Raw genomic sequence first — 27310 nt, forward strand, 5'->3', positions numbered from 1 at the left:
AGGAGGGCATGGCAACCCATTCCAGTATTCTTGCCTGGAGAATCCCCATGAGCCTGGCAGGCTACAGTCCACGGGGTTGCAAAGAGTCGGACACATGGTGTATATAAAGGAATATTACTCAATCATAAAAAAGAATGAAGAATTGAAACCTATTACAACATGGAGGAACCTTAAAAACATTACGCCAAGTGAAAGAAGCCAGATACAAAAGGTCATATGCTGTATGATTTCACTTACGTGAAATAACCAGAATAAATAAATCCATAGAGACAGAACACACACTGTGTTAGCTGGAGGGAAAAGACAATGGGAAGAAAAGGCTCAGTGGGTAAAGGATTTTACTTTTGAGTGGTGAAAATGTTTTAGAACTAGACAGAGGTGATAGTTGCACAGCACTGTGAATGTACAAAATGCCACTGAATTATTTACTTTATTCTTTTTGGGGGAGTGGAAGGGGGAGCCACATTACAAGGCATGTGGGATCTTAGTTCCCCGATCAGGAATTGAGCCCATTTCCCTGCAGTGGAAGCATGAAGCCCTAACCACTCGACACCAGAGAATTACTGGAAGTGCAGAGTCTTGACCATTAGACCACCAGGGAGTCTCTAAACTGTTCACTTAATAATGGTTAATTTTTATTATGTGAATTTCACTTTGATAAATTATTATTTAAAAAATTTAAGAAGGCTGAAAATGGAAACCAAGAATTGATTGGGAGAAAAGAAAACAAATAGCAAAATGAAAGACCTAAATTTAGCCAAATTGATAATTACAATAAATGTATATGGTGCAAAACTTCTAATTAAAAGATAGTGTCAGACTGAATAAAAACTGAATAAAAAAAAAAATCAAGACCTAACAGTGCCTATAAGAAGCAAATTTTAAATAATGGCACAACTAAGTTAAAAGTAAAAGAAGGAAAAAGATATGCCATGCTAACATTAATCAAAAAAAAGTTGGAATGACAATATTAAAACTAGAAAAAGGTATATCGTGGAGAAAAAGAAGGTCAATGCCATAATGATAAAGAGGTCAATTCACGGAGTAGACACAAAAATCTGAAACTTATGTACCTAATTACAATGTCAAAAAAACAGTAAGAATAAATAGATAAATCTGCAGTTACATAATTACAGTCATAGAGTTCAATATCCCTGTCTTGATAACTAACAGTACTACACAGAAATTCAGTAAGACTATAGAAGATCTGACATTACTAACCAATTTAATCTAATTGAATTAAAGCACACCACTCCACCCAAAGGAAGATGAAAACACATTATTTTCAAGTGCACAAGGATCATTTACCTAGGTAGTTCATATTCTGGGTAATAAAATAAATCTTAAAAAATTTAAAAGGATTAAAAACATACAAAGTATTATCAAACCACAATGAAATTAAAAACTGGCAACAGAAAGATCTCTATAAAAGCCCTCCAACTATCTGGAAGCTAAATAAAATACTTCTAAATAGTGCATTGGTTGTAGAAAAAAACCAAAAGAGAAATATGAAAGTAAAAGAAATTGAATGAAAATTAAAACACAACATACCAAATTTGGGCAATACAGCTAAAGCAGTACTCAGGAAGAAAAATTTTAACATTAACTATCAAAAGGTCTCAAATCAATGACCTTTGATTCCAACTTTTAAAAAAAAACTAGCAAAACAAATTCAGAGTAAGAAGAAGAAAGAATAAACGTTAGAGTGGAACCTACGAAATATTAAACATTAACTTGATAGAAACAATAAAATCAAAAGTTGATCTCTGAAAGTAACAAAACTAATAAACCACTAGCCAGATTGGTCAGGAAAAAAAAAGAGAACAAGGAATAAATTAACAATTTTAGGAATTAAGCAGTTATATTACTAGAGATTTTACAAGTAGTAAAAGAATAATGAATATTATGAACTGTATGAAAATTCAACAACTCAAATAAAATAGACAAATCCCTTGAAAAATAGAAACTATGAGGCTCAATGAAGATAAAGTAGGTAACCTGAAAAGTTCCATATATATTAAAGAAACTGAATTTGTAGTTTAAATAATTCCAACAAAGAAAATTACAGGTCCAGATGGCTTCACTGGTGAATTCTCCTAAAACTCAAGAAAGAAATACTGCATTTTCTGAACAAACTCTTTCAGAAAACTGAAGAGGAGAGAACACTTCACAACTCATTTTGTGAGCTATCACTACCCTAATGCCAAAATCAGGTATTATGAGAAAAGAAGACTACAGAAAAATAACTCTCATGAGCAGACAGAGGACTTCTAAACAAACCTGAAGTCTAAAATTTCAGTCAATTCCACATATTTTTAAACTAAAAATAAAAAACTATATAACCACTCTAAAGAAGCAAAAAAGGTATCTGACAAAATCCAACATCTATTCCTGATGCAAACTCTCCACAAAGCAGTAGAATAAAACTTCCTCATATGACAAAGCCCCATAATATGATATGGAATGATAAAAATGTGACTACATTCCCCCTAATATCAGCAATAAGACAAGGACATCTATTCTCATTACTTTTTTTTTTCTTTTTTAAAAAATCTGTGGCTCTGCTGGATCTTTGTTGCTTCACGGGGACTTTCTCTAGTTGCACCAAGGGGGGCTCCTCTTAGTTGTGGTGAATCAGGCTTCTCACTGCAGGGGGTTCTCTTGTGAAGAGCACAGGCCTAGGCGTGGGGGCTTCAGCAGCCGCAGCACACCGGCTCAGGAGCTGCGGCACGCGGGCGTAGAGGCCCCGAGGCAGGCAGAATCTTCCCGGACCAGGGGTGGAAGCTGTGCCCTGGCACTGGCAGGCAGATTCCCATCCACTGTGCCACCAGGGAAGTCCCTGTTCTCACTATTTCAGTCAAAGACTTTCTGGAGACTCTAGTCACTGCACTTAGAAATAAAAAAATTAAATCCAAAGCAAGGAAGAAGTAGTAGTAAAAATAAGAGCAAAAAAATCAATGAAATTAAAAACAGAAAAATAGAAAAAAATTAGGACTTAAAGGAGTCCACGTACATCACTCCTATTCAATATTTTACTGGAAATTCTACCCAATGAAAAAAGAGAGAAAAAGAAATAAAAGGCATACAGATTAGAAAACAAGAAATAAAACAACATGGTTATCTATGTAGAAAATCCCATAGAATCTATAAAAATATTCCTGAAATGCAGTAAGGTCATAGGACACAATGCCAATATACAAAAATCAACTACATTTTTTATGTCTGGCAATGAACAACTGGAAATCAAAATTTTTAAAATACCATTAATAGCATCAAAAACAAAGAGACATATACACATAAAGCTAATAAAATATGTGCATGATCCGTATTCTACACAAAAAAATAGAAAATATTGATGAAAAAGAAATCAAAGATCTAAATAAATGAAGAGGTATAACACATCCCTGGTTTTGAAGACTTATTAAAGATGTCAATTTTCTCCAAACTGATTTATAATTTCAATCCAATCCAAACTGTAACTTTTAAAAGACAATCTGATTCTAAAATCTGTGTGGAAAATGAAAATAGAATAGCCAAAACAATCTTGAAACAGAAGAACGAAGTTTAGAAGAAAGACTTGTCCTACCTGATTTCAATACTTACTGTAAAGCTATGAGGCACTAAACTACACACACACACACACACACACACACACACACATGTGTTGTTTATAATACTTTATAGTTTTATGGTAGTAATACAGTACTATAGCAGGGCTTCCCTGGTGGCTCCATGGTAAAGGATCTGCCTGAGAGTTCAGGAGACTCAGGTTCAATCCCCGGGTTGGGAAGATAGAGGGAAATAGCAATCTACTCCAGTATTCTTGCCTGGGAAATCCCATGGACAAAGGAGCCTGACGTGCTACAGTCCATGCGGGTGCAAGAGTCAGACTTGACTTAGCAACTAAACAACAAATAGTACTATAGCAAATACACATACTATAAAGCTATAAAGTATTACAAATGAGACCACATGGTACATGGTATTAAAATCAGGATAGACACATAAAAATCAATAGAATAGAACAGAGTCCAGAAACAGATCCACATAAATATGGTTGACTGACTTTTGACAATACACAATGGCAATTCATGGGAAAAGGATACTTTTTTCAACAAATCACCTGGAAAACTTGAAGTCATATGTAAAAAATGAATTTTGACCTGTATCTCACATACATGCAAATACGGATTCAAAATGGGTCATAAAACACAGAAAAGATCATAGGAGAAAAATGTGACCCTAATTTAGGCAAAGAATTCTCAGATATGATGACAAACACACAATTTTTTAAAGATTAATATACTGGACTTAATCAAAATAAAAAATTTTTGCTCTGCCAAAGACATTAGAAAAAACAATTACAGACTAGAAAAATATATTTGCAAGTTAAATACCTCACAAAGGATGTCCTTCAATTGGTAAATGGATAAACAAATTGTAATATATCCATACAAGAGAATGCTTCTCAGATTTCTACATTATTGGTTCTGTTCTATTGATTTCTACGGATCCATCTTGAGTGTAATACCATGTGGTCTTATTTATAATACTTTATAGCTTACTTTGTCTTATTTTGTAAGACGAAAAGGGCAAATAAAATAATAAATAAAAGGTTAAAAATCCCTGCTTTAAATCCCACCCCCATCTGACAAAGCATCCCTTTTTTCAGGGCCTCTAATACCCTTCATATATACAAGAAGGGTCCCTCTCTCCAATTATGTAACAGCTTATACCCATGACAGGGAAACAGTTTTTTAACCAGTAATCATTATTTGTTTATACCTAGTGGACAGCAGAGTCCATATAAAATTAAATCGTAAACATATATACAAGAAAGACTTCAGAGGTAATAATACATAGTTGAATGAAATGTACTTTCTGAAACTACAGACTGAAATAACCTAAAAAAGTCAATCTACCTTATGTCTCAAATAAGAAAAAATTCAGTGAAAGCATCCAAAATATGATCTTGTTACTAAGAATGCATGGAGAAGGGTAGGAAGTTTCTTTTTGTTTTCTAAATCCTACACTGTGCACACATTACAATATCTTGTTTATTCATTAAAAAAAAATAACTGTTTCAAAGGTTTCTATAGCAATAATACTCTTTAATTCCTGGGGTTAAATAACAGCAACCAACCAAGCAAGGAAGTTAACAGCAGTCACGCAAGCATGGGAAACGCCCGAACAGGAGGAGGGAGCAAGGAGATCTAACTGCAAGAGCCACAAACTCAACTGTGCACGCAGGAAAAACCAGATTGTTTTCTTTTAACCTATGGTAGGAGGATGATCTGGTGAGTACTATATGGGGGGAGAAAAGAAATATTCTTGGACTATAAAAAATTAAATATTACAATAGCAATTCTATTACAAGGCAGTATCTACTTCCTATCAATAAAATGCACTAGTTAAAAACCTTTTCCAGTAGAATATACATCTTATTTTGTAAGACAAAAAAGGACAAAAAAAATTTGCTTTTCTATATTTCTTATTATTATTTGATGACAAAATGAAATGTAGCCACACAAAATATTCATTCACTTCCAATGTATTTCATTTTTATACATATAATTACCATAATTTTTTAAAGCTTTATAACAAAAAAATGTAACATTCAATCTGTACTAATTTGCCATACCTCTACCCACATTTTGGAAATTTTTATTATAAGCGGTCAAAACTATCAGTCTTCAGGGCATCTGTTTGCCTTCCCTGGTGGCTCAGTCAGTAAAGAATCCATCTGCACTGCAGGAGACCTGGGTTTGATTCCCAGGTCAGGAAGATTCCTTGGAGACAGAACGGCTACCTACTCCAGCATTCTTGCCTGGAAAATCCCACAGACAGAGGAGCCTGGAGGGTTACAGTCCATGGGGTCGCAAGAGCCGTACACAACTTAGCAACTAAACCACTACCACCATCAGATCATTTTTTTCAGATTATAAGATTACTATTTCATCACAGGAAACTTGTAAAATAACAGCAACAAAAATTCTTTCAATAAAAAGAGAAAATCAAATTTTCCATAATTTTAACAAACAAGCATTGTTGCCATTTTTTTCTGAGGTACTATCTTATAGATCAGTAATACTGCTATTAATCAATATTTATTAGACTTACTTTGAACTACTCAGCTAAAACCTTTACAAACACTATTTCATCCTTACAAGAGTCCTATTCAGTAGGGAAGTAAATATTGCCATTTTACAGATATGTCAACTAAAGTTTAAAGAGGTTAGGAAATACATTCGAGGTGGCCACAGAAATAAGTGGCAGACCTTAATACAAATTTCCAATTACCACCATCAATGGATATATAGATAAGGCTGTACTCTACTCTAACGTAATGTCTTACATCATAAAAATTATTTTTAGATGGCTATTGAATATAGCAGTATATGGTCAATCAATCACTTCTCTACTGGATCAAATTATTTTTGTATATTATTCAGAAGAGTGACTCATTCAATACAAAAAATAAAAACTAGACAGTGCAAGATTTCGCTTGTCTATTTCTAAATTTAAATTAAAATATATAATTCAACTTACTCTTTTACTGAGGCAAATAACTGGCCACATACTGCAACCTAAAGTGCAGCAGCAACAAAGGCAGCCACAAAGTAGCCAACGTACATTAACAGGAAGGTTCTTCTTAAGACAACTGTTAACTCTGTTGATGCTGGCTTTAAATTCTTCAGGAGCTACCTAAAGAAAAATTTTAAGAAATAACAATACTGAAATATTAATGTCAATAAACAAGTCTCTTTAACATAAATTTTCTTCTAATTTATTAGGAAAAGACTATTTTTGAGGTATATAAATAATGTCTAAATAATTGACACTCACTTTTCCAGTTAATGAAGAGGGGAATTCTGATTCAAATTTGTTGCTCAGTCCAAATCTATTTTTAAAAAAAAGAGAAAAATATGTTATTATATGCCACTGTTGCAAAAAATAGACCATGTAACTTAATAAAAGGTCAAGTAAATAAGAGCACAACTTTATACACAGAACAACAATGGAAGCTTAAGACATTATAATTAGCAATGTATGAAATGCAAAAAGCAATTTTTCAGCTGAATCAAAACTTTTATACAAAAGGTTAAGAATATATAAAGACACCACTTTTTTTGGAGTTATCTTTGTGAGCCAAATAGTAATGAAACGGAAAACAACACAACTGTCCAATTTTGTCAAAATTACTAAGATTCTTCCAATTAAGTAACAGAAAGAAAGCTAAAATCTCTGCTATTAATTACTCTTTAGGTCAAGAGCATTTTGTTAATACTCAACATAGTAGTAACTTGTCTAAGAATGCAAATAACATTTTCTAAGAACAGCATATCTACACTGCTATTATACCTAGAGAATGTTAAAAATATTTGGAACAACGTGGCTACTTTAACTTTCAAATACTATAACATCTGCTACACATATTTCCAAAGAAATGAATCCAAGGTAGTACATTTTAACATCTTTAAGCTTTTAAATGTTTGCACAGATCATGAAGGTTGACTGGGCACTTGACTATTTCTTGGCATAAGTTAGCAGGAAAGGAAGAAAAAACATAGACACATTGGTAACAGCAGATTGCACCCTGGAAATAAAATTGAGATGCTTATATATGATAATTTTTACTGGATTCTGGAGCCAAATCTTTCTTCCAGTTTTACTGAGATTTACTTGGCATATAAAACTGTATTAGTTTAAGATATACAACCAAATGATTTGATACATGCATACACTGTGAAATGATTACCACAGTAAGTTCACTAGTTCATATCCATCACCTCATGTATTTTTTTTTTCTCCTATGAAGAAAATGCTTAAAATTCACTGTCTTAGCAATCCTTCAATACATAAGACTGCATCTTAAATAGCTGGCACTGATAAGAGGGATTCCCTGGGATAGTCTATATGAAAGAGCTGGCCAGGGTTTCTGACTCAACCATCAGTGAAGCCACAGAGAGAAATCAAGTAGGTGGTCTGTGTTAAGGCAGTAAGGGGTGGTAGAGACTGGCCAGGTATTGTGTGAATGCCATGAGTCAGATCTAGCTGACTACTGTCACACTAGAATGCAGGCCTACCTTTGACAGTCTGTATGACTTTCTTCTTCTAGGAGGAGCTAGAAAACCAGACCTCTATGCAAAATTTCCCACCTTTAAAATAGTGTGCAAGTCAATCACAGCACTTCTGTGGGTCAGGTTGTCATTTGTATCATGACCTAGACTTCTCCACAACATCTAGATGGTGGCATCAAAGACCATCCTATCATCATCTTAAAGTACTTTCAAAAATTATTTAATAGTAGCATTGAAATAACATCAGTATGTCTTTATAAACAATAGATACTATTTATGAAAAAAAACTACAATACCTAGGTCCAAGACAAAGTTCTCTTCACACTAAACATAAACCATTACTATTTAATATAACTCTGGTATTGATGACATTGTCTTACCAAGACTCTGAGCTAAACCTATTTTGTAATACGGGGGCCTCAGAACAACGTGGTTCTACCTGAAATTGCCCCTATAGATAATTCACCTCCAACTGCAAAGGTCCTAGCACGAGGAAAAGGTGTACAGTGCTTGCTGATAGTTCTGAGGTCTCTAGATAATGGACTTCCTTTTCATCTATTTATCTTAGAGGAGATATAATTCAACAAATGTTTACGGAGTATTGGCTTCTAAATTATACATTTCCATCTCTTGTGTCATTTCCTTTTGTGTGATGACTTTCTCCTTTAATCAATAGGTTTCATTTCAATCACATTTATTAGTGCAATTAACCACATCTCCTTCCAACTGATTTTGAAAATTTTTTAGAAAAGCAACAATCAGATACCTCCAAGTCTCCTAAAGATAAGTGTCTTCCCCTACCATCTTCAGCCATTAATATTTAATATATTTAAATATTTAAAAGATTATTTTATCAAATACCAGTAGTTTGCCAGGTAATATGCTATGTTGGAGGGAGCAGTCCAGCATGAGTATAAACATCAATTTCCTTTCTTTCCCAAGACTGGATAGTCCTTACAACAGGGCTGAGTGGCTGGGTGTTGATGCTTTACCCAGGGAGCACTACCAGCTAATTGCCCTGATGTTCCTGTAAGTCAAGGTTCCTTTTAAGTCAGGCTAGTAATTATTCTTCTGAGTAAGAGCTAGCAGGTACAAGGACTTTCCTTAGGCACTCCCCTCTTCAGTCATACTTTTGATGTGTCTTAAAACAGATAGTAACCCTTCTTCTTTCTTCTTCTCGCCCCCAAAAGAATGACATGTTCACAATAGATAGGAGTGCTTAGCTCTGCCACCAGCCTTTAACTTGGTGCCAATGCTGTTTCCATTTTGCCTCACTTGTGGTTTCCCACCTTCTGAACAAGAATACCTGTAAAGAGTGTCAAAAAAATACTGCTGTTGAAGAGCTCGGAGTATCACCAGCCCACAGGAATGAATCCCAACAGCAATTTGCTTTCCTTTTAAAAGTCTTAAAAAGACATTTAATTTAAATCAAGTACTTCATGATTACAGGCAGATCAAGCCATGATAACCAGGCACCCTTTCCATTTGTACTCTGCCATATTTAAACATTTGGTGTCAGGACCTCTTTGCTCTCTTCACTGAACTTAAGTTTATGCGATTTATATTTATCACTATTTTGGATTATACATTAGAACTGAAACCCTTAAAACATTTAAAATATTTTTTCATAAATGAGTCCACTATATGCTAATGAAAATGTTTTTATGAGAAATATTTTTCAAAGCAAAGAACTTTAATGAGATCTTCACACATCTCTTTAATGTCCAACAACGGGAGAGAACTGAATTTTTACATCTCTTTCTGCATTCAGTCAGTAGCAACATGCTCTTTTGTGTGCATGAGTGCTCAGTCGTGTCTGACTCTGCAACCCCATGGACTGCTGCCCGCCAGGCTCTTCTGCCCACAGAAATTTTCCAGGCAAGAAAAAGTGGGTTGCTATTTCCTACTACAGGGGATCTTCCCAACTCAGAGATGGAACTCATGTCTCCTGCACTGGCAGACAGATTCTTTACCACTTGAGCCACCGTCGGTAATCCCCCATGCTCTTTTGGTTAATGTTTATAAAGAAAATGGAGTTTCATCAGATATGTAGTTGGAAAATTGTGTATATTCTAACAATAGTTGACAAGTTGGTAGCTTACTAAGAATTTTTTGCAAGGCAGAAAAAAAATTTTATCAATGAACTTTTAATACTCTGTTAAATTAAAATCCACTGTATACCTTTTATTTTACTAGCTTTCTTTTTTTACCCATGCCTGATTTCTATAAGTTCATATATCTGTACCTTGGAAAACATGGTAGATTAAGTGATGCAGATTTCCAAATGTTGATACACGTCATTGTGTGATATCAGAATCATCACACCATAACTACCAATCTCATCAAAAGTTTTGGGAAGTTGTCAAGCTCACAGTGGCAGATATAAGTTTTCCAAAAATTCAAATTTTCATCTGAAAGCTGGACTTATTGACAACAAATGCTATCAACTGTTCTACCTGAAGTGAGTCTTGCTTTACTTGAAAGAAAAAAAAAAGAGGCGGAATACCAGCACTATATAAACAAAAGAAAAGAAAATGGTTGCTTTAATATAAGCTACCATTTATACCTTAAAAACTAACTTCAAAGCATATTACTTTAATAGATGACTTTTTCCCTAGCTTTGAACGTTGCTGTTGGAGACAGGCAGTAGCTGTGGATTTTAACAAGTGTCCTTCGTAGCCATAAGCAATAAAAGAAGAAGGAAAAATGCAGGGAAAAGTTAGAAAGGGTAAGCAAAAGGAAAGAGAAGAAACAAAGAAGAAAGTGAAGACTGACAAAGTGTTATCAACAACTATCTTAATTACCATTCAATACTTACTACCTATCAGTCCATTAGATGTTTGAAAGAAAATGTAGACATGTGCTGCATCTAGGTGGAGATGATGGAATTCCAGTTGAGCTATTTCAAATCCTTAAAAATGCTGTTAAAGTGCTGTGCTCAATATGCCAGCAAAATTGGAAAACTCAGCAGTAGCCACAGGACTGGAAAAGGTCAGTTTTCATTCCAATCCCAAAGAATGGCAATGCCAAAGAATGTTCAAACTACCACACAATTGTACTCATCTCACACACTAGCAACGTAATGCTCAAAATCCTCCAAGCCAGGCTTCAGCAGTACGTGAACCATGAACTTCCAGATATTCAAGCTGGATTTAGAAAAGGCAGAGGAACCAGAGATCAAATTGCCAACATTCGCTGGATCATTGAAAAAGCAAGAGAGTTCCAGAAAAACATCTACTTCTGCTTTGCTGACTATGCCAAAGCCTTTGACTGTGTGGATCACAACAAACGGTGGAAAATTCTTCAAGAGATGGGAATACCAGACCACCTGACCTGCCTCCTGAGAAATCTGTATGCAGGTCAAAAAGCAACAGTTAGAACTGGACATGGAACAACAAACTGGTTCAAAATTGGGAAAGGACTATGTCAGGCTGTATACTGTCACCCTGCTTATTTAACTTATATGCAGAGTACATGATTCAAAATGCTGGGCTGGATGAAGCACAAGCTGGAATCAAGATTGCCAGGAGAAATATCAATAACCTCAGATATACAGATGACACCATCCTTATGGCAGAAAGTGAAGAGGAACTAAAGAGCTTCTTGATGAACGTGAAAGAGGAGAGGGTAAAAGTTGCCTTAAAACTCAACATTCAGAAAACTAAGATCATGGCATCCAGTTCCATCACTTCATGGAAAATAGATGGGGAAACAATGGAAAACAGTAAGAGACTTGATTTTGGGGGGCTCCAAAATCACTGTAGATGGTGACTGCATCCATGAAATTAAGACACTTGCTCCCTGAAAGAAAAGCTATGCCAACCTAGACAGCATATTAAAAGCAGAGACATTACTTTGCCAACAAAGGTCTGTCTAGTCAAAGCTATGGTTTTTCCAGTAGTCATGTATGGATGTGAGAGCTGGACTATAAAGAAAACTGAGTGCTGAAGAATTGATGCTTTTGAGCTGTGGTGTTGGAGAAGACTCTTGAGAGTCTCTTGGACTGCAAGGAGATACAATCAGTCCATCCTAAAGGAAACCAGTCCTGAATATTCATTGGAAAGACTGATGCTGAAGCTGAAACTCCAATACTTTGGGCACCTGATGCGAAGAACTGACTCACTGGAAAAGACCCTGTTGCTGGGAAAGATTAAAGGCAGGAGGAGAAGGGGACGACAGAGGATGAGATGGCTCAATGGACATGAGTTTGAGTAAGCTCTGGGAGTTGGTGATGGACAGGGAGGTCTGGCGTGCTGCAGTCCATGAGGTCACAAAGAGTCGGACAAGACTGAGCCACTGAACTGAGCTGAGCTACATCTACATCTATTCCTATTACCTGAAAGATTTTGTCCTGAATCACTGTTAAAATAATCATTGCTTTAGAAGTGATAAAAAAATCTAAACTGTTTTCAAAAAATGGCAAGAAGAAACTGGCACATCAAACTTAGCCTATTTTACTCTTATATAGTACAAGTTTACAATCTACTAGGACTTGGAGAAAAAGAGAATTCATTCCAATCAAACTATTGAGCACCTTCTATGTAACATTTCATGATCACAAAGTCCTACAAAGGAAGGCTTGCATAGCTTTTTAAAATTTCTTTAAGGAAGAAAGCATTTATGAGGACAATTTTTAGCTTTTGCTTGTGTGTGGGGGTGGGGGATGCAGTGGATTTTAGTCCCCTGACCAGTATTGAATCTGGGCCCTTGGCAGTGAAAGTGCAGAGTTCTAACCACTTAACTGCCAGGAAATTCCTCCAATTCTTACTTTTTTATAAATTGAGTTAATTTTGAAAGTTCTTAGAAGTTCTTACAATACACGTGGTGAAGTTCTGCAAAGGGACTGAAACTTTACACCTAAGTCTAAATGGAATCTTGAAACAGGCTTCTTTTACTGTCATGTCACGGTCTCCTTGTTCCTCATCTACAGCCAAACTCTAATCTGCTATCCTGCACTCTCATCTTCATCCAGTTCAGAACCTCTCTTCATGACAGAGCCTACCCTTGCCAAACTTCTTTTAATATTTAACTTTGGAACCTTTAATTATTGATCTGCTACTTGGATACCTTAAATAGGTATATTTTCTCCTATGAAATGACAATCTCTCCTTAGAAATTCTCAACTACAGCTCATTCTCTGGAGTCCGTCTTCCAGACTCCATCTTCCATGTTCTCATAATACTTGACTATATTCTCTCTTGCATAGCCAGTTATCATGTCTCATTATAATAATGTCATAAGCCTAATTCCCTATCTTGATAATCAGTGAGATGGTTATAGGTAGGCATGATATCTTAACTATCTTTATATTCAAAATGTCCGGCCCAATGCCTGATATTCAATAAATATTTGCTAAATAAATTAATTTCCAAGCCAGAAAAATGGTTTACATTTCACTAACTCCTCACTGCAAACTTCCACTGCACTGTTCTCTCTTCTGATGCACATGATTCTCACACTATCCCAAGCCCCAACCATCATTTTCAGTATTCCAGGTCACTCCCTCTGTACTGAGGATCCCCAAGATCATCCTCCGGTTTGATGATTCACTAGGAAGACTCAAGGGACTCAACATATTGTTGTACTCAGAGCTAGATTTACTACAGCGAAAGGGTACAAAGCAAAATCAGCAAAGGGAAGAGGCATATGGGATGAAGTCTAGAGGAAACTAGAAACAAGCCTGCAAGAATCTCTTCTCAATGAAGAATACAGGATGTGCTCAGTTCCTCTAGGAACTAGTTTTCACTACATATATATAACACTGTCTACCAGGAAAGCTCATTAGAGTCAGTACCAAAGCCTTTACCAGGGACTGGTCACATAGGCCCCCTCTATTTAGCATGTACCAAAATTCCGGACACCCAGAAGGAAAGCAGACGTTCAGTACAAATCACATTATTTGTACAAACAGATTAGGCACAGTGAGCCATTCTTATCAATTCTGGGCATACTGGGAACACTTCCAAAGTACAAGTTCTCAGACACCAACCAAAAACCAACACAGCAAACAAAGCTTTTTAAGGATAGCAGTCTCAAGTCTGCTACGTTCTTTTCTGCACAACTTCACACTCTCTAAGGACACAGACACTTACGTCACAGTTTTTTCCTTCTACAACAACTCCTGTCTTCATCCCAAATAATTCAATATCCAGCACCAAAATCTAACTATTAACTGACCTTATCTATTCTGAGGAAATTCACTTCTATTTAATTCAGCAACCAACATCAACATTTAGAATTATATCCTGAAATTCAGAACTGTAAATTTCTCCTCTTACCACTAAGCCATCAATCATTTCATTTCTCCCACTTTATTAAATTTGTTTCCTCACGTCTGGTTGTGACCCACTCCTCCTTACTCCTCCTCCTTGTTTTTCCATTCTAAATCTGCTCCATGTGACTTCTACTTTCTCTTTACCTGCCAGAAATACACAGTTAATCATTTAACCATAATCAAAAAACCCCTTTATTTTCTGCACCTCTAGAGAGTCTTTTGTCAATCCAATTGAAATGTTTACATTCTTCACTTCAGTTTCCACTGCCTGGAGCTGCACTAGGAAAAAAAAAAAAAACAAATTACATCTAACTTCAGTTAGATTAATGCTGTAACAATCTTAAATCATTCATAATCAGCTTCCTTTTCCATACTTCACAACTGCTCCTCTGTATGCTCAGCCTTATCCTCACAAGCCACTTTTTTTCTTTTTGCAGATAACCACAGTTCCTTAACTCCAACCAAAGAGAAAAAAACCAATGAAATAAAAAACTGCTTTGCCTTCTCTCAGTAACTTGATCATCTTTCTCAATGGAGGCAAGCTAATCATTTGCTACGGTGCATCTCCTTCAGTCTCCTCTGCAATCTACTCATTTCTCCCTCTTTTGGGGCTCCTTTACACGAAGCTTACAAAATTGCCTAAGTCTACTCAGCCTGAGAATCTGAACTCCTATTTTGCTCTCTCTCAACGTATGAAGTCAGCCATCTCTTTTCCTTCCTCATCCAGTGTCTTGAAAAAGTCTTCCACATTCATCTCTTTATCTCACCTACCATTCATTATTCAAACCACTACAATCCAGGATGTAATCCAAATTTCTCTACTGATGAGATTGCTCTCAACAGCAAGCTGAAAACACTCTTTTCGTTGAGTCCTACTTAATAGAGCATGCTTTCTCCTAGCAAACAGCTGGATTACCAGAGTAGGGAATGTCTTATTTGGTATGCTGCTAAGTCACTTCAGTCATGTACGACTCTATGCAACCCCACAGACGTCAGCCCACCAGGCTCCCCCATCCCTGGGATTCTCTAGGCAAGAACATTGGAGTGGGTTGCCATTTCCTTCTCCAATGCATGAAAGTGAAAAGTGAAAGGGAAGTCGATCAGATGTGTCCAACTCTTAGTGACCTCACGGACTGCAGCCTACCAGGCAACCTCATGGACTGCAGCCTACCAGGCTCCTCTGTCCATGAGATTTTCCAGGCAAGAGTACTGGAGTGGGGTGCCATTGCCTTCTCCCTTATTTGGTATCAGTTCAGTTCAGTTCAGTCGCTCAGTCACTCTTTGCGACCCCATGAATCACAGCACACCAGGCCTCCCTGTCCATCACCAACTCCCGGAGTTTACTCAAACTCATGCCCATCGAGTCAGTGATGCCATCCAGCCATCTCATCCTCTGTCATCCCCTTCTCCTCCTGCCCCCAATCCTTCCCAGCATCAGGGTCTTTTCCAATGAGTCAACTCTTCGCATGAGGTGGCCAAAGTATTGGAGTTTCAGCTTCAGCATCAGTCCTTTCAATGATCACCCAGTACTAATCTCCTTTAGGATGGACTGGTTGGATCTCCTTGCAGTCCAAGGGACTCTCAAGAGTCTTCTCCAACACCGCAGTTCAAAAGCATCAATTTTTCGGCGCTCAGCTTTCTTCACAGTCCATAGAATACAGCAAATACTTTCTTTGCTATGTCTTCTATTTCTACCAAAGCTTTTGCTTTTTTAATCTATTCTACACCAACCAAAGCAATATTGTCAGATAAAGTTTTAATGAAACCATTCTTTTTTATTAAATGGACAAGAAAAGCCACGTACTTCATGTTTGCCAACTACAAAATACCATCTTTAATGATTTTGATGTGACAGAAGTTACTTAGTTTTTATACTACCTTAGTTCTAGTTCAGCAGGAGGGTTGGGGGAGAGGGGCTGGTTCTTTTTCTTTTTTTAAGTTTGGCAGGAGGTAGGGTTTGTTAACAATGAAAGTGACATATGTTTCAGTTTAACTTGGCAGCATTAGAAATTACTCCTTTTATCCATTATGTTCCTTCAAGTTTGAGGTTTTTAAGTATAATAATAATAATTACTTATTCTAAGTCAAAGTATAATTGGCCATGGACAGTAATAAAAAGGTCAAATTTCTTAAAATAATAATTCAATATGCTTGAAAGAAGAAGAATGGGTAGGAAGCTGAATTCAACCTAATAACCTAACATTTTATTAATTCAAAAAACTGGAAGCAGCACTTAATAATTTTAAGATATAATCCAAGATGGGTAGCATCTTAATTTAGTTAGCTACAGAGACTAATAGATGATATAAAACTAAAAAACATTTTATGTTGGCAAAAAGGTCTTAAGATGGAAAATATCCATGTACTGTCAGTGAACTATAAATTATTACAACCATTTCAGAAATTAATTTTGCATTAAAAATATTTATACTTTTGGTATAGTCATTTTTCCTTTCAGGGATCTTGCCTAAGAAATAATCTAAAATGTGAATAAAAACATATGCATAATTAAGTTTCCTGAAACTTTATTCACAATAGAGAAAACTAAAATGTTGGGAATGTTAAGTAAACTACTACAGTATCTCAACATAATACTAGACAACTATTAAAAATGAAGTTGCAAACTAATAATATGAACATATACTGTTAAGCAAAAAATACAAAAACATACACATAGCATATGATCTAGAATGTAAAGGAGAAAACCTTACAAAATCATAAACCCTTCAAGCACACAATTTGACAGTACATACAGAGAGGAGCCTGGACTACCGTCTATGGGGTCACAAAGAGTCAGACACAACTGAGTGCACACACACACAAAGAGTCTTAAAAAGATTCATTACAGCGGCACAGACGTGTTCATGAATAACCAAGTATTATTTAGTGGTTTTCTGTTGTTTTTTTTGTTTTAAATACTTATTTATTTGGCTGCCTTGGGTCTTAGTTGTGGCATGTGGGATCTAGTTCCCTGAGGAGGGATCGAATCTGGGCCACCTGCGTTGGGAGCTGAGTCTTAACCACTGGACCACCAAGGAAGTCTCTGCAGTGTTATTTTGGTGAATGAGATCTGCATTTTGTTTCATTTGTTGTTTCTTAAAATAGAATCTATTTTTCAGTAGATATATAAGCAAATATATTAAAAGTATTTTATAACAGATAACATCAACATAATTTCTTCTATTTCAATCTTTTATTTGGTATTAACTAGGTATGTTATCATAAGTAAAAAAGGAGTTTGGGGTTCACTAATCAACAGCTTTCCTGGATGCATTTCAACCTTTTCTATAGTTTTAGTCCATATAATCGTGTCCTTTTTTTTTAACTTTGATTTTTAATTCTTCTGGGTTCCTTGTATTTCCTCATATTAATGTCTCTTAGAATCCAGTGGTGCACTGTTATTTTGAATTAAAATATACTTTGAACTCACAGTGAATTTTGCCTTTTAAAAGGAAGTATAACAATCTGACTTCAATTTTGTTTTGTGCTGTGTTTATTTTCCTTGTTTCTGAGTGCAGTGCTACTTTTAACAGTGAAAGTTTTAAAGCAGTAAAAAGACTACAATTGTATGAAATTAATTATGATACACTAATCTGAAAGATACTACATAGCTCAAAACCATTTACACTAGAGAGTAGCCTGTTACTATGCATGCCTAATTAGGATCCCCCTAAACTCTGGTGAATTAGATCACAAATGGGCATTTGCTTTAAGAATAACTAATTCCTGGGCTGTGGGATGGCCAGGGCTACCCAACCTGGACAACATCAACTAATTCAATCTGATCTTCTGTCTTGAAGTATCCGAGAAAGAAACAACAGATGGTAACAAGAAGGCTGAAGCGAAAGCCAAGATATAGTAAAGTTATGAGTAAGTAGAGGTTAAAACAAATTTAAAAAAAAAAAAAAGAATAGGCTGAAGCCAACAGTAAGCAGAAACTGTTAAGATAAAAGGAAAAAAAGGTCTGCCAGTTCGTGGCAACAGCAGAAGCTAGAACTGAAAGGTAAGTTGCTGTGACAGACCACCAGACCAAAGGACACATGCTGCTGAGAAAAATGACACAATAACTTCATCACCAGAGCTGCACTCAATTATCCAAAACAATAATATTCCAGTCTCCTTGAAGTCTGGCTATACAATCGCAAAGTTTCCTGTCTTCTTTAGTCTCCATGCACTCTTACAAAAAATCTGCACTATGAAAGGACCCCTGGGTGTTTCTGTTCTTGGAATCTAATAGAGCCTAATACTTCAGACTATGTAAGAACCTGTAATAACACTGGCAAATGTTCCCAATATATTAAATAAAGAATGCAGAATACAAAGTACATTGTAAGTATGGTCTCAATTTTTTAACAAAAATATTTACATAAACATAAAAACAGAAAAAGTTTATCAAAATAGTGATTAACCTTAGGCAATAATATTATGGGTGGTATTTCACTTTCACAATTTCATATTCTCCAAAACTTCAATAATTACATATGTGTACTTTTAAACCAAATATTTTATTAGGAACAAATACATCAAAATATTAAATGACCATTTCCTCTTGGAGATAATAGATGATTTACTTTCTGCTTCACTGGGAAATACTGCTTTTCAATTTTTAATAATCTTTATGCTTTTCATTAGAATTAGAAAAAGTATTAAACCTGAAAAAAAGTAGATAAAGCAGTTTTTTTTTACCTTGCCTAAGGGAATATACATGCAACTGACATGTTTAGATTTCAAGATAATTCTACTAGTTTAAAGTGTATTTCAGAGCATACTTTAAGGATTTTTAACATATATTTAAGTATATGTTAAATAAATTGTAAAGAATTTGAAAATTAAATAGAAAAAAAAAATTCCTAACTCTACAACAATAGAATCTCTGAATCTGAAAGCTAAAAGGGCCATGACCATCATTTGGTCCAAATATTTAATTTTACAAATGAAGAAATTGATGCATAGAATGCAAATAACTTGGGTATCATAACTAATTAACATGTAAGATCTAGGCTAGAGCCTTATTCTCCTGAACCCAAGCCTGGGTAATTTCTACTACCGATCAATGCCTCTAATAACTTTCATTGTAAGCAAAGAAAACATTTATCTCCTTGGACTAGAAACTCAACTGAGAAAACATTTGAGAACTGGATGGAAAAAAACTTTTTCCATCAAACAGAAATTATAAAATTAAAAACAACATATGGGACTTCCCTGGTGGTCCAGCGGCTAAGACTCTATGCTCCCAATATAAGGGGCCTGAGGTTCAATATCTGGTCAAGGAACTAGATCCCACATGTCACAACTAAGAGTTTACATGCTGCAACTATAAGATTTCACATGCTGCAACTAAAGATCCCACAAGCTACAACACCCAGAGCAGCCAAATAAATATTTTAAAAATAAATTTTAAAATGCTGATAAACTACAAGAATGCATTAAAAAATAACACACAATAAATATTAACATTCTCATATGGATCTAGGGGGAAAAACCTGGTTTTGAGCTTTTCACATTTGTATCTAAAATCCCCAAATATATAAGATTTTCCTATAAGTATTTCTGTTGATGAATTATATAGAGAACACTTGAGTTTGCTGCTCTGGTTCAATAAAAGCAATTAAGCAAACAAGACTCTGGAGCCAGACTGCCTAGACTGAAATCTTGACTGCCTTTTCTAGATGTGTCACTTTGAGCAAGTTAGTTACTTTTTCTGAGCCTCAGTTTCCCTATTTATACACCAAGGATAATAACCTCTAACTCATTAAATGAGTTCACATACATAAACCACCAACAATGCACTGCATAAACTCCATATGTTTAACTGCTTTTATTTTTACAAAACAGTGCAAATGTATGCTATGTTTTTATTATGGTTATCACCCTTCTAATAAAGTTGACAATATTATCATTTAATGTCCACTATAGATAATGATGGGGGCTTCCCTGGTGGCTCAGAAGGTAAAGCATCTGCCTGCAACGTGGGAAATCTGGGTTCGATCCCTGGGTCGAGAAGATCCCCTGGAGAAGGAAACAGCAACCCACTCCAGTATTCTCACCTGGAAAATTCCACGGATGGAGGCTACAGATGATAGGCTACAGTCTACGGGGTCACAAAGAGTCAGACAAAACTAAGCAACTTCACTTTCACTTTTTAAAGATAGTGATAAACTAGAGAATGTCCAGATCACAATGACATCACAAACACTCTCTTCAAACAGCTTAGCAAATAAAATAGCCAATGATAAAGCTAACTAATGTTAACTGTCAGAGATACTCCAACTTTCGGTCAACCTCCAAGGTCAGGGGTAATGTGGAGGAAACAGGGTACACAGAGAGGTGCTGGGTTCAGGAAGCCCACCAGGCTTCTCTGTCCAAGGAATTTTCCAGGCAAGAATACTGGAGTGGATAGCCATTCCCTTCTCTAGGCGTCTTCCCAACCCAGGGAGTGAATCCTGGTCTCCCGCACTGCAGGCAGATTCTTTACCTTCTGAGCCCCCAGAGAAGCCCCTAAGGAAAGCTAGGAAAAATTAAACAGTTGGAGCTAATATGGGCAAGCATGAGGCCAGGAATCCATGCAGGTAAGACAAAGGTTGAAAGGCACAAAGAAGTTACTGTGGTGAAAATATTAAGAGCAACACAATGGAGAAACAATGCCTGAATTCTAACCCTGGTTCAGATATCAACTAGATATATTATCTCAAGAAAGCAAATTTTCTAGGTTTACTTGCCTCACATAAAAAAACCTGTTCTCAGGGTCGCTTATGCCCAAAGGTCAAATGCAATTTCAAAGTTTTTAAGGAAAAAAAAATAGCCAGGTTTTCTGGATTCACATTTTATAGGTAGAACTACTACTACCAAAAAATGGAAAAAAGTTTTAAAACTTTATTCCTGTCAACAAAGTTTGAGAGTTTTCCTCTTTGCTAAAGTTTGTACTCTTTACCAAGTGTGGCTCATTTCACATTCTGACAGAGGAAGCATTATGAAAAAAGAGAAGCACAGAGTAAGGGGAAGTAGATGAGTTTTAATTTTAAGTAGAAAGGAAGATAGGACTCATTAAGATAATTGTGAAAGATGTGAAGAAGGTGAAGGAGCTAGCCATTTGGGTATCTGGGGCAGAGGGATATTCCAGAAAGTGGAACCAAACAGTGCAAAGCCCTAAGCCATAAGTGTGCCTAGAATAATTCAGGGAATAGAAAGGAGGCTTGTGTGACTAGACTAGGGTAAACAAATGAAGAATGGTGGAAGTCAGAGAAATAATGATGGGCCACATCAGGTAGGGTCTTACAGGTCATTAAAAGGATCTTTAATTCTGAAGATGGGGAGTTCTGACAGAAAAGAGACATGATCTGATTTGTTTTAAAAGAATCACTTTTAAAAGTGGCAGATGTACCAAAAAGACTGTAAAGGTTGAGAAGCAAAGGTGGGAGCAGGGTAAAGAAAAGTATGAAATACAAGGCAGAAGAGAGACATTGACAACTCACACCAGCAGTACAGAGATGGCAAAAAGTGGTTAGATTCTGGATATGTTTTTTTCCATTTATTTTTATTTGTTGGAGGCTAATTACTTTACAATATTGTAGTGGTTTTTGCCATACATTGACATGAATCAGCCATGGATATTTTTAAGACAAAGTCAAGAGATTTACTTCTTGACAGATTAGATGCAGTAAAAGAAAAATAGGGACATCAAGGATGTGTCAGACTTTTTTACTCTAAGCAAACAGGATACCAGGTATACCATACACTGAGAAGGGAAAGGCTGCACTTGAAAGCTGATCCGGGGGAAAAAATACAAATTAAGTTTGGATATTTTGGACTCTGAGACACTCAACCGATACAAATCTATAGACTCAAAAGAATGTTATCTTCTTGTCAATATGATAACACATATGAACATCAGTTCAGTTCAGTTCAGTGGCTCAGTCGTGTCTGACTCTTTGTGACCCCATGGACTGCAGCACGACAGACTTCCCTGTCCATCACCAACTCCCGGAGCTTACTCAAACTCATGTTCATTGAGTCTGTGATGCCATCCAACCATCTCATCCTCTGTCGTCCCCTTCTTCTTCTGTCTTTAATCTTTTCCAGCATCAGGGTCTTTCTCAATAAGTCAGTTCTTTGCATCAGGTGGCCAGAGTATTAGAGTTTCAGCTTCAGCATCAGTCCTTCCAATGAATATTCAGGACTGATTTCCTTTAGGGTGGACTGGTTGGATCTCCTTGCAGTCCAAGGGACTCTCAAGAGTCTTCTCCAACACCACAGTTCAAAAGCATCAATTCTTCAGCGCTCAGCTTTCTTTATAGTCCAACTCTCACATTTTCACTCTCCTCTTTCACTTTCATCAAGAGGCTCTTTAGTTTTTCTTCACTTTCTGCCATAAGGGCAGTATCATCTGAATATATGAGGTTATTGGTATTTCTCCCAGCAATCTTGATTCCCTCTTGTGCTTCATCCAGTCTAGCATTTCTCATGATCTACTCTGCATGTAAGTTAAATAAGCAGGGTGACAATATACAGCCTTGACATACTCCTTTCCCAATTTTGAACCAGTCTGTTGTTCCATGTCCAGTTCTAACTGTTGCTTCCTGACCTGCATACAGATTTCTCAGGAGGCAGGTCAGGTGGTCTGGTATTCCCATCTCTTGAGGAATTTTCCATCGTTTGTTGTGATCCACACAGTCAAAGGCTTTGGCGTAGTCAATAAAGCAGAAGTAGATGTTTTTCTGGAACTCTCTGGCTTTTTTGATGACCCAATGAAATGTTGGCAATTTGATCTCTGGTTCCTCTGCCTTTTCTAAATCCAGCTTGAACATCTGGAAGTTCACAGTTCACGTACTGTTGAAGCCTGGCTTGGAGAATTTTGAGCATTACTTGCTAGCGTGTTGAGATATAAACCAGAAATTTCAGATTCAATCTGAACACGTAAGTTATACAAATGGCAAGTGAAGACAGCACTTATTTTCTAATGCTGAACTCTGAGCTCAATGGAGTCAACTTTTTAGCTATTTTGGGAGATAAAGTCATAATCAAAGGAGAAATTAATAGATTTTAATACATAAAAATCATGCTTTAAAACCATCTGGCTGCCTTAATACACATCTAAATATCAATGTGGCTCATGGAAGGATAGAACTGAAAGTGCACCCAGAAGATACAGAACCCCTGGAGTTAGAGACATAAATATATGAGTCTCAGAATATAAGTCTAAAAATTTTAACTGTGACAAAATTCTACACATTTGAATTCAACCAGCTCTGTGAAAGTATAATCTCATTCATAAACTAGCGAAATCAAAAATTTACTTAAATCATGTACTACAATCACTCATCACTATACCTCATCACTATACAGTTTTATAATATTCTAGTATTAGAATTTTACTAATTTTCAACTATTAAGATTATATTTTCAACAGACAATTACATATGTTGTTAAGCAGTGAAAGTTTTGTAAAATACATAGTAATTAAACTTCATGGTATTACTTCTGATAATATAGGGATTCAACTAATCTAACTCAACTACTTTACATTATCTGTATCAGACTAAGGAAAAAAGATTTTATAGATCTAATCTGTATACAGTCTAGAGTATGCTTCATAATTTATATAACATGATGAGCGACACAATGATGATAAACTATGTCCATTTAAGAAGCAATATACAGTTGAAATGGTTTGGAGCACAGACTACCAAAATATCAACTTCAAGTAACATTTACAATTTTTTTAAAAATTTTAATTTATTAATTAGAATATAATTGCTTTACAATGTTGTATTAGTTTCTGCTATATAATAATGTGAATCAGCTATATGCATACATATATTCCCTCCCTCATGAACTTCCCTCCCACTTCCAACATCTATAATTGGATAGTTTAGAAAGGGCAGAGAAAGAAGGCTGGATACATAGGAACTCCTTCACTGGACTAATTAAGGACTCCACTGTAATTACTTACAATGCATGATGAAAGAGAATAAAACCAGTTACTCTTGCAGGAAACAAACAGACAGACAGATGAGGCAGACAGAGATACAGACATATATATTCACTTCTTATCAAAAAACAAAAGCATGTTAAAACAATAGTCCAACCAACTCTTCGCTAAGTAAACTTCACTTACTACACGTAGAATGGAAAAGAGCATCAAGAAGAAGAAAATCATTTCTCCAGATCTTTGAGGAAATTTCAGTCCTTATGTAGACAATTCAGCTTTAAGAGTAAAAACGTAAAAATCAGTCTTTTCCTCAAATATAACAAACAGATCACTGTCAAACACCACACACTTGCAGCTAAAGGGTACAAAGGTCCTCACTTCAAAACCTATGAGCCTGTGGGAGAGCCAGGATCTTGCGGAGCAGCTACTGTTCTCTGCCACACTGAGCTGCCCCGCGGCAGCAGAGCAGGAAGCGCAGGTGTGCCATCACGACAGTCTCAAGTCGACAGCAAGCGCAGCCACGGGTCTCTGACCTCACCCTCCACAAAGCCAAAACAAAGACCGAAAGAAAACAAAAAATAACACGACTGGGAAATGAGACGGCAAAAGTGACCGAGAAAATGTTCTGCCACACCTCATAGAAAAGTTGCTAAATTTGATGGCTTACAACCAGAATTGTAATTCCTCCTTTATCTAAAGTCCATCACCCTAAATCAGGCCACTAACATCTCATCTTTACTGTTCCAACAGCTCCTAACTACTCTCCCCAGTTTCACTCTAATCTCTCTATAATCCTTTTTGGTCCCTACTGAACTTGCCAACCTCATTTCAAGGAACTACCTCCTTTGTTTCCTATGTTCTAGCCACAATACAGTAGTAGCATCCTTTCAGTTCCTCAGGCAAGCCAGACGTATTTTGCTCTTCTCCAGACCTGCGGGGCTCTTCACAGGACTCTTTCACCCTTCCTAAACGTTACCTTCTCAGAGGGGTTCTCTATATCACATTATTCTCTGCCACAGATGCTAACGTCTCCTTCGCAGTAACTCTCTTAGACATAATTTATCTGTTAGCTGTAAGCTCCACAAGGGCAGAGGAACTATGTATGTTTCATTCGTAACTGTAAACTCAGAGCCTCACATAATACTGGGCATAAAATAACAAGTATTAATAAATACTTGTTAAATTACTTGTCAGGAAACCTCAACAAGACAGTTGATAATGAAGGATTAATTGAAAAATATTCTGAGGAGATAAGAATCTCAAAACCCAAATATTAAAATTCAAGCATCTAAATCCAGCACTCAGAACCAACTTCTCTTACTTTATACATTGGTCTTTTAAAGTTGGTTGTCTCATTTCTAACCTACAGCTGATCAATTAGAAAGAAAAGAAGAACATAAACAGAAAGCAAAAGCTCTCATATGCAAAATTCAAAAGAAAGTGCCATTTAGAAAACATCCTCAAACTTTAAAATACCTCAAAGGCCTCTAAGAACATCACTATGTACCAATCTGTCAATATTTTCTTTTCATTAAAAGTTTTCTCTACTCAATCAGATAATTCTGACAGGATCTTTAACCAGGAGAGCATATTTCAGACTGATTTTCAAGACAATGATAAAGATTAACCAAAAAATACGCATGCAGGGATAAATATAAAAATATACGGCAATAATTTGCTGAATGTATATTATGGGTTCAGGTAATAACCATCCTAAAGGAGATCAGTCCTGGATGCTCATTGGAAGGACTGATGTTGAAGCTGAAACTCCAATACTTTGGCCACCTGATGCAAAGAGCTGACTCACTGGAAAAGACCCTGATGCTGGGAAAGATTGAGGGCAGGAGAAGAAGGGGAAGACGGAGGATGAGATGGTTGGATGGCATCACTGACTCGATGGACATGGGTTTGGGTGGACTCTGGCAGTCAGTGATGGACAGGGAGGTCTGGTGTGCTGCCAGGTTCATGAGGTCACAAAGAGTTGGACATGACTGAGCGAATGAACTGAACTGAATCAGGTAAGTTATTTCTGACTGTCACACCTAATCCCTGAGATAGATATCCCTTTTGCAGATGAGAAAACAAAAGTTAAGAAAGGTTAATGGCTACAGTTTGGAAGTTTCTGAGAACTGAAATCAATCTGCTTGACATCAGAGACCACTCTTTCCACAGAACCATCTCTTGCTTTCCAAACGTGTCTAAGAATCAACCATGCTCCTATCAAAAATAAAAATTCCTAGACTCTTCCCTTAAAGATTCTAATTGGGGATATCTGAAATGTGTATTTTTTAAAATGTCCTTACTGATTCTGATAATCAGGCAAGTGATTCTAATAATCAGGCAAGTTTAAGAAATACTGTACTGAGAGTAAGTTAGACTGCATGAACATGGAAACATTGGTATAATACATCTGATTTTACAAATGGATTCTGAAATAAATTGTGAAAAGTCACCAACAAATCTTACACAGAGGACATCAGAGTAAGGATACTTAAAAGCATCTGTTGCTGTTATATTTTAAAGCTTAATTTCACTGAGAATAATATCTTAAGTAGCTTTATAGTAGATTAAAAAGCTAAGCCACAGATACTAAAAAGACTTAAAAGATTCCATTCTGAACTTTCCTGGTGGTGCAATAGAAACTGCCTGCCAACACAGGGGACACGGGTTCGACCCCTATCTGGGAAGATTCCACGTGCCATGGAGCAACGGAGCCTGTGCCCCACAGCAACTGAGCTCTAGAGACCATGCTCTGCCACAAGTGTATCCTCTGCTCACAACTAGAGAAAGCCAGCCCAGGGCAACAAAGACCCAGCACAAAAAGTAGAGTAAAATTACTAAAAACAGAAAAAAAGATTCCCTTTTGAGTACACAGTTGATCTAATATCCTAGGCATTTAACCTGTTAGGAATATAAACTCAAGTTGGGATTCAAGAGCAGCTCTCAAAAATATTATTCTTTAGAATAATGTTATTTAGAATAATAAGACCTTTTGATTACCATCATAAATAATCTCTTATCATTTAC

The 27310-nt window shown here is 36.3% G+C and overlaps 1 protein-coding gene across 1 annotated transcript in view; it reads right to left on the reverse strand.

Moving 5' to 3' along the window:
* Positions 1–27310, reverse strand: part of CHIC2 (cysteine rich hydrophobic domain 2) — a 53986-nt gene that overhangs the window by 18813 nt on the left and 7863 nt on the right. The window contains exons 2-3 of the mRNA XM_020911332.2: positions 6847–6901; positions 6550–6705 (exon numbers count right to left, since the gene is read on the reverse strand). Coding sequence (XP_020766991.1) covers positions 6550–6705; positions 6847–6901 — 211 coding nt within the window. The remainder of the gene's footprint in view (positions 1–6549; positions 6706–6846; positions 6902–27310) is intronic.

Source organism: Odocoileus virginianus, chromosome 29 (assembly GCF_023699985.2).
Source record: "Odocoileus virginianus isolate 20LAN1187 ecotype Illinois chromosome 29, Ovbor_1.2, whole genome shotgun sequence".
Lineage (NCBI taxonomy): Eukaryota > Metazoa > Chordata > Mammalia > Artiodactyla > Cervidae > Odocoileus > Odocoileus virginianus.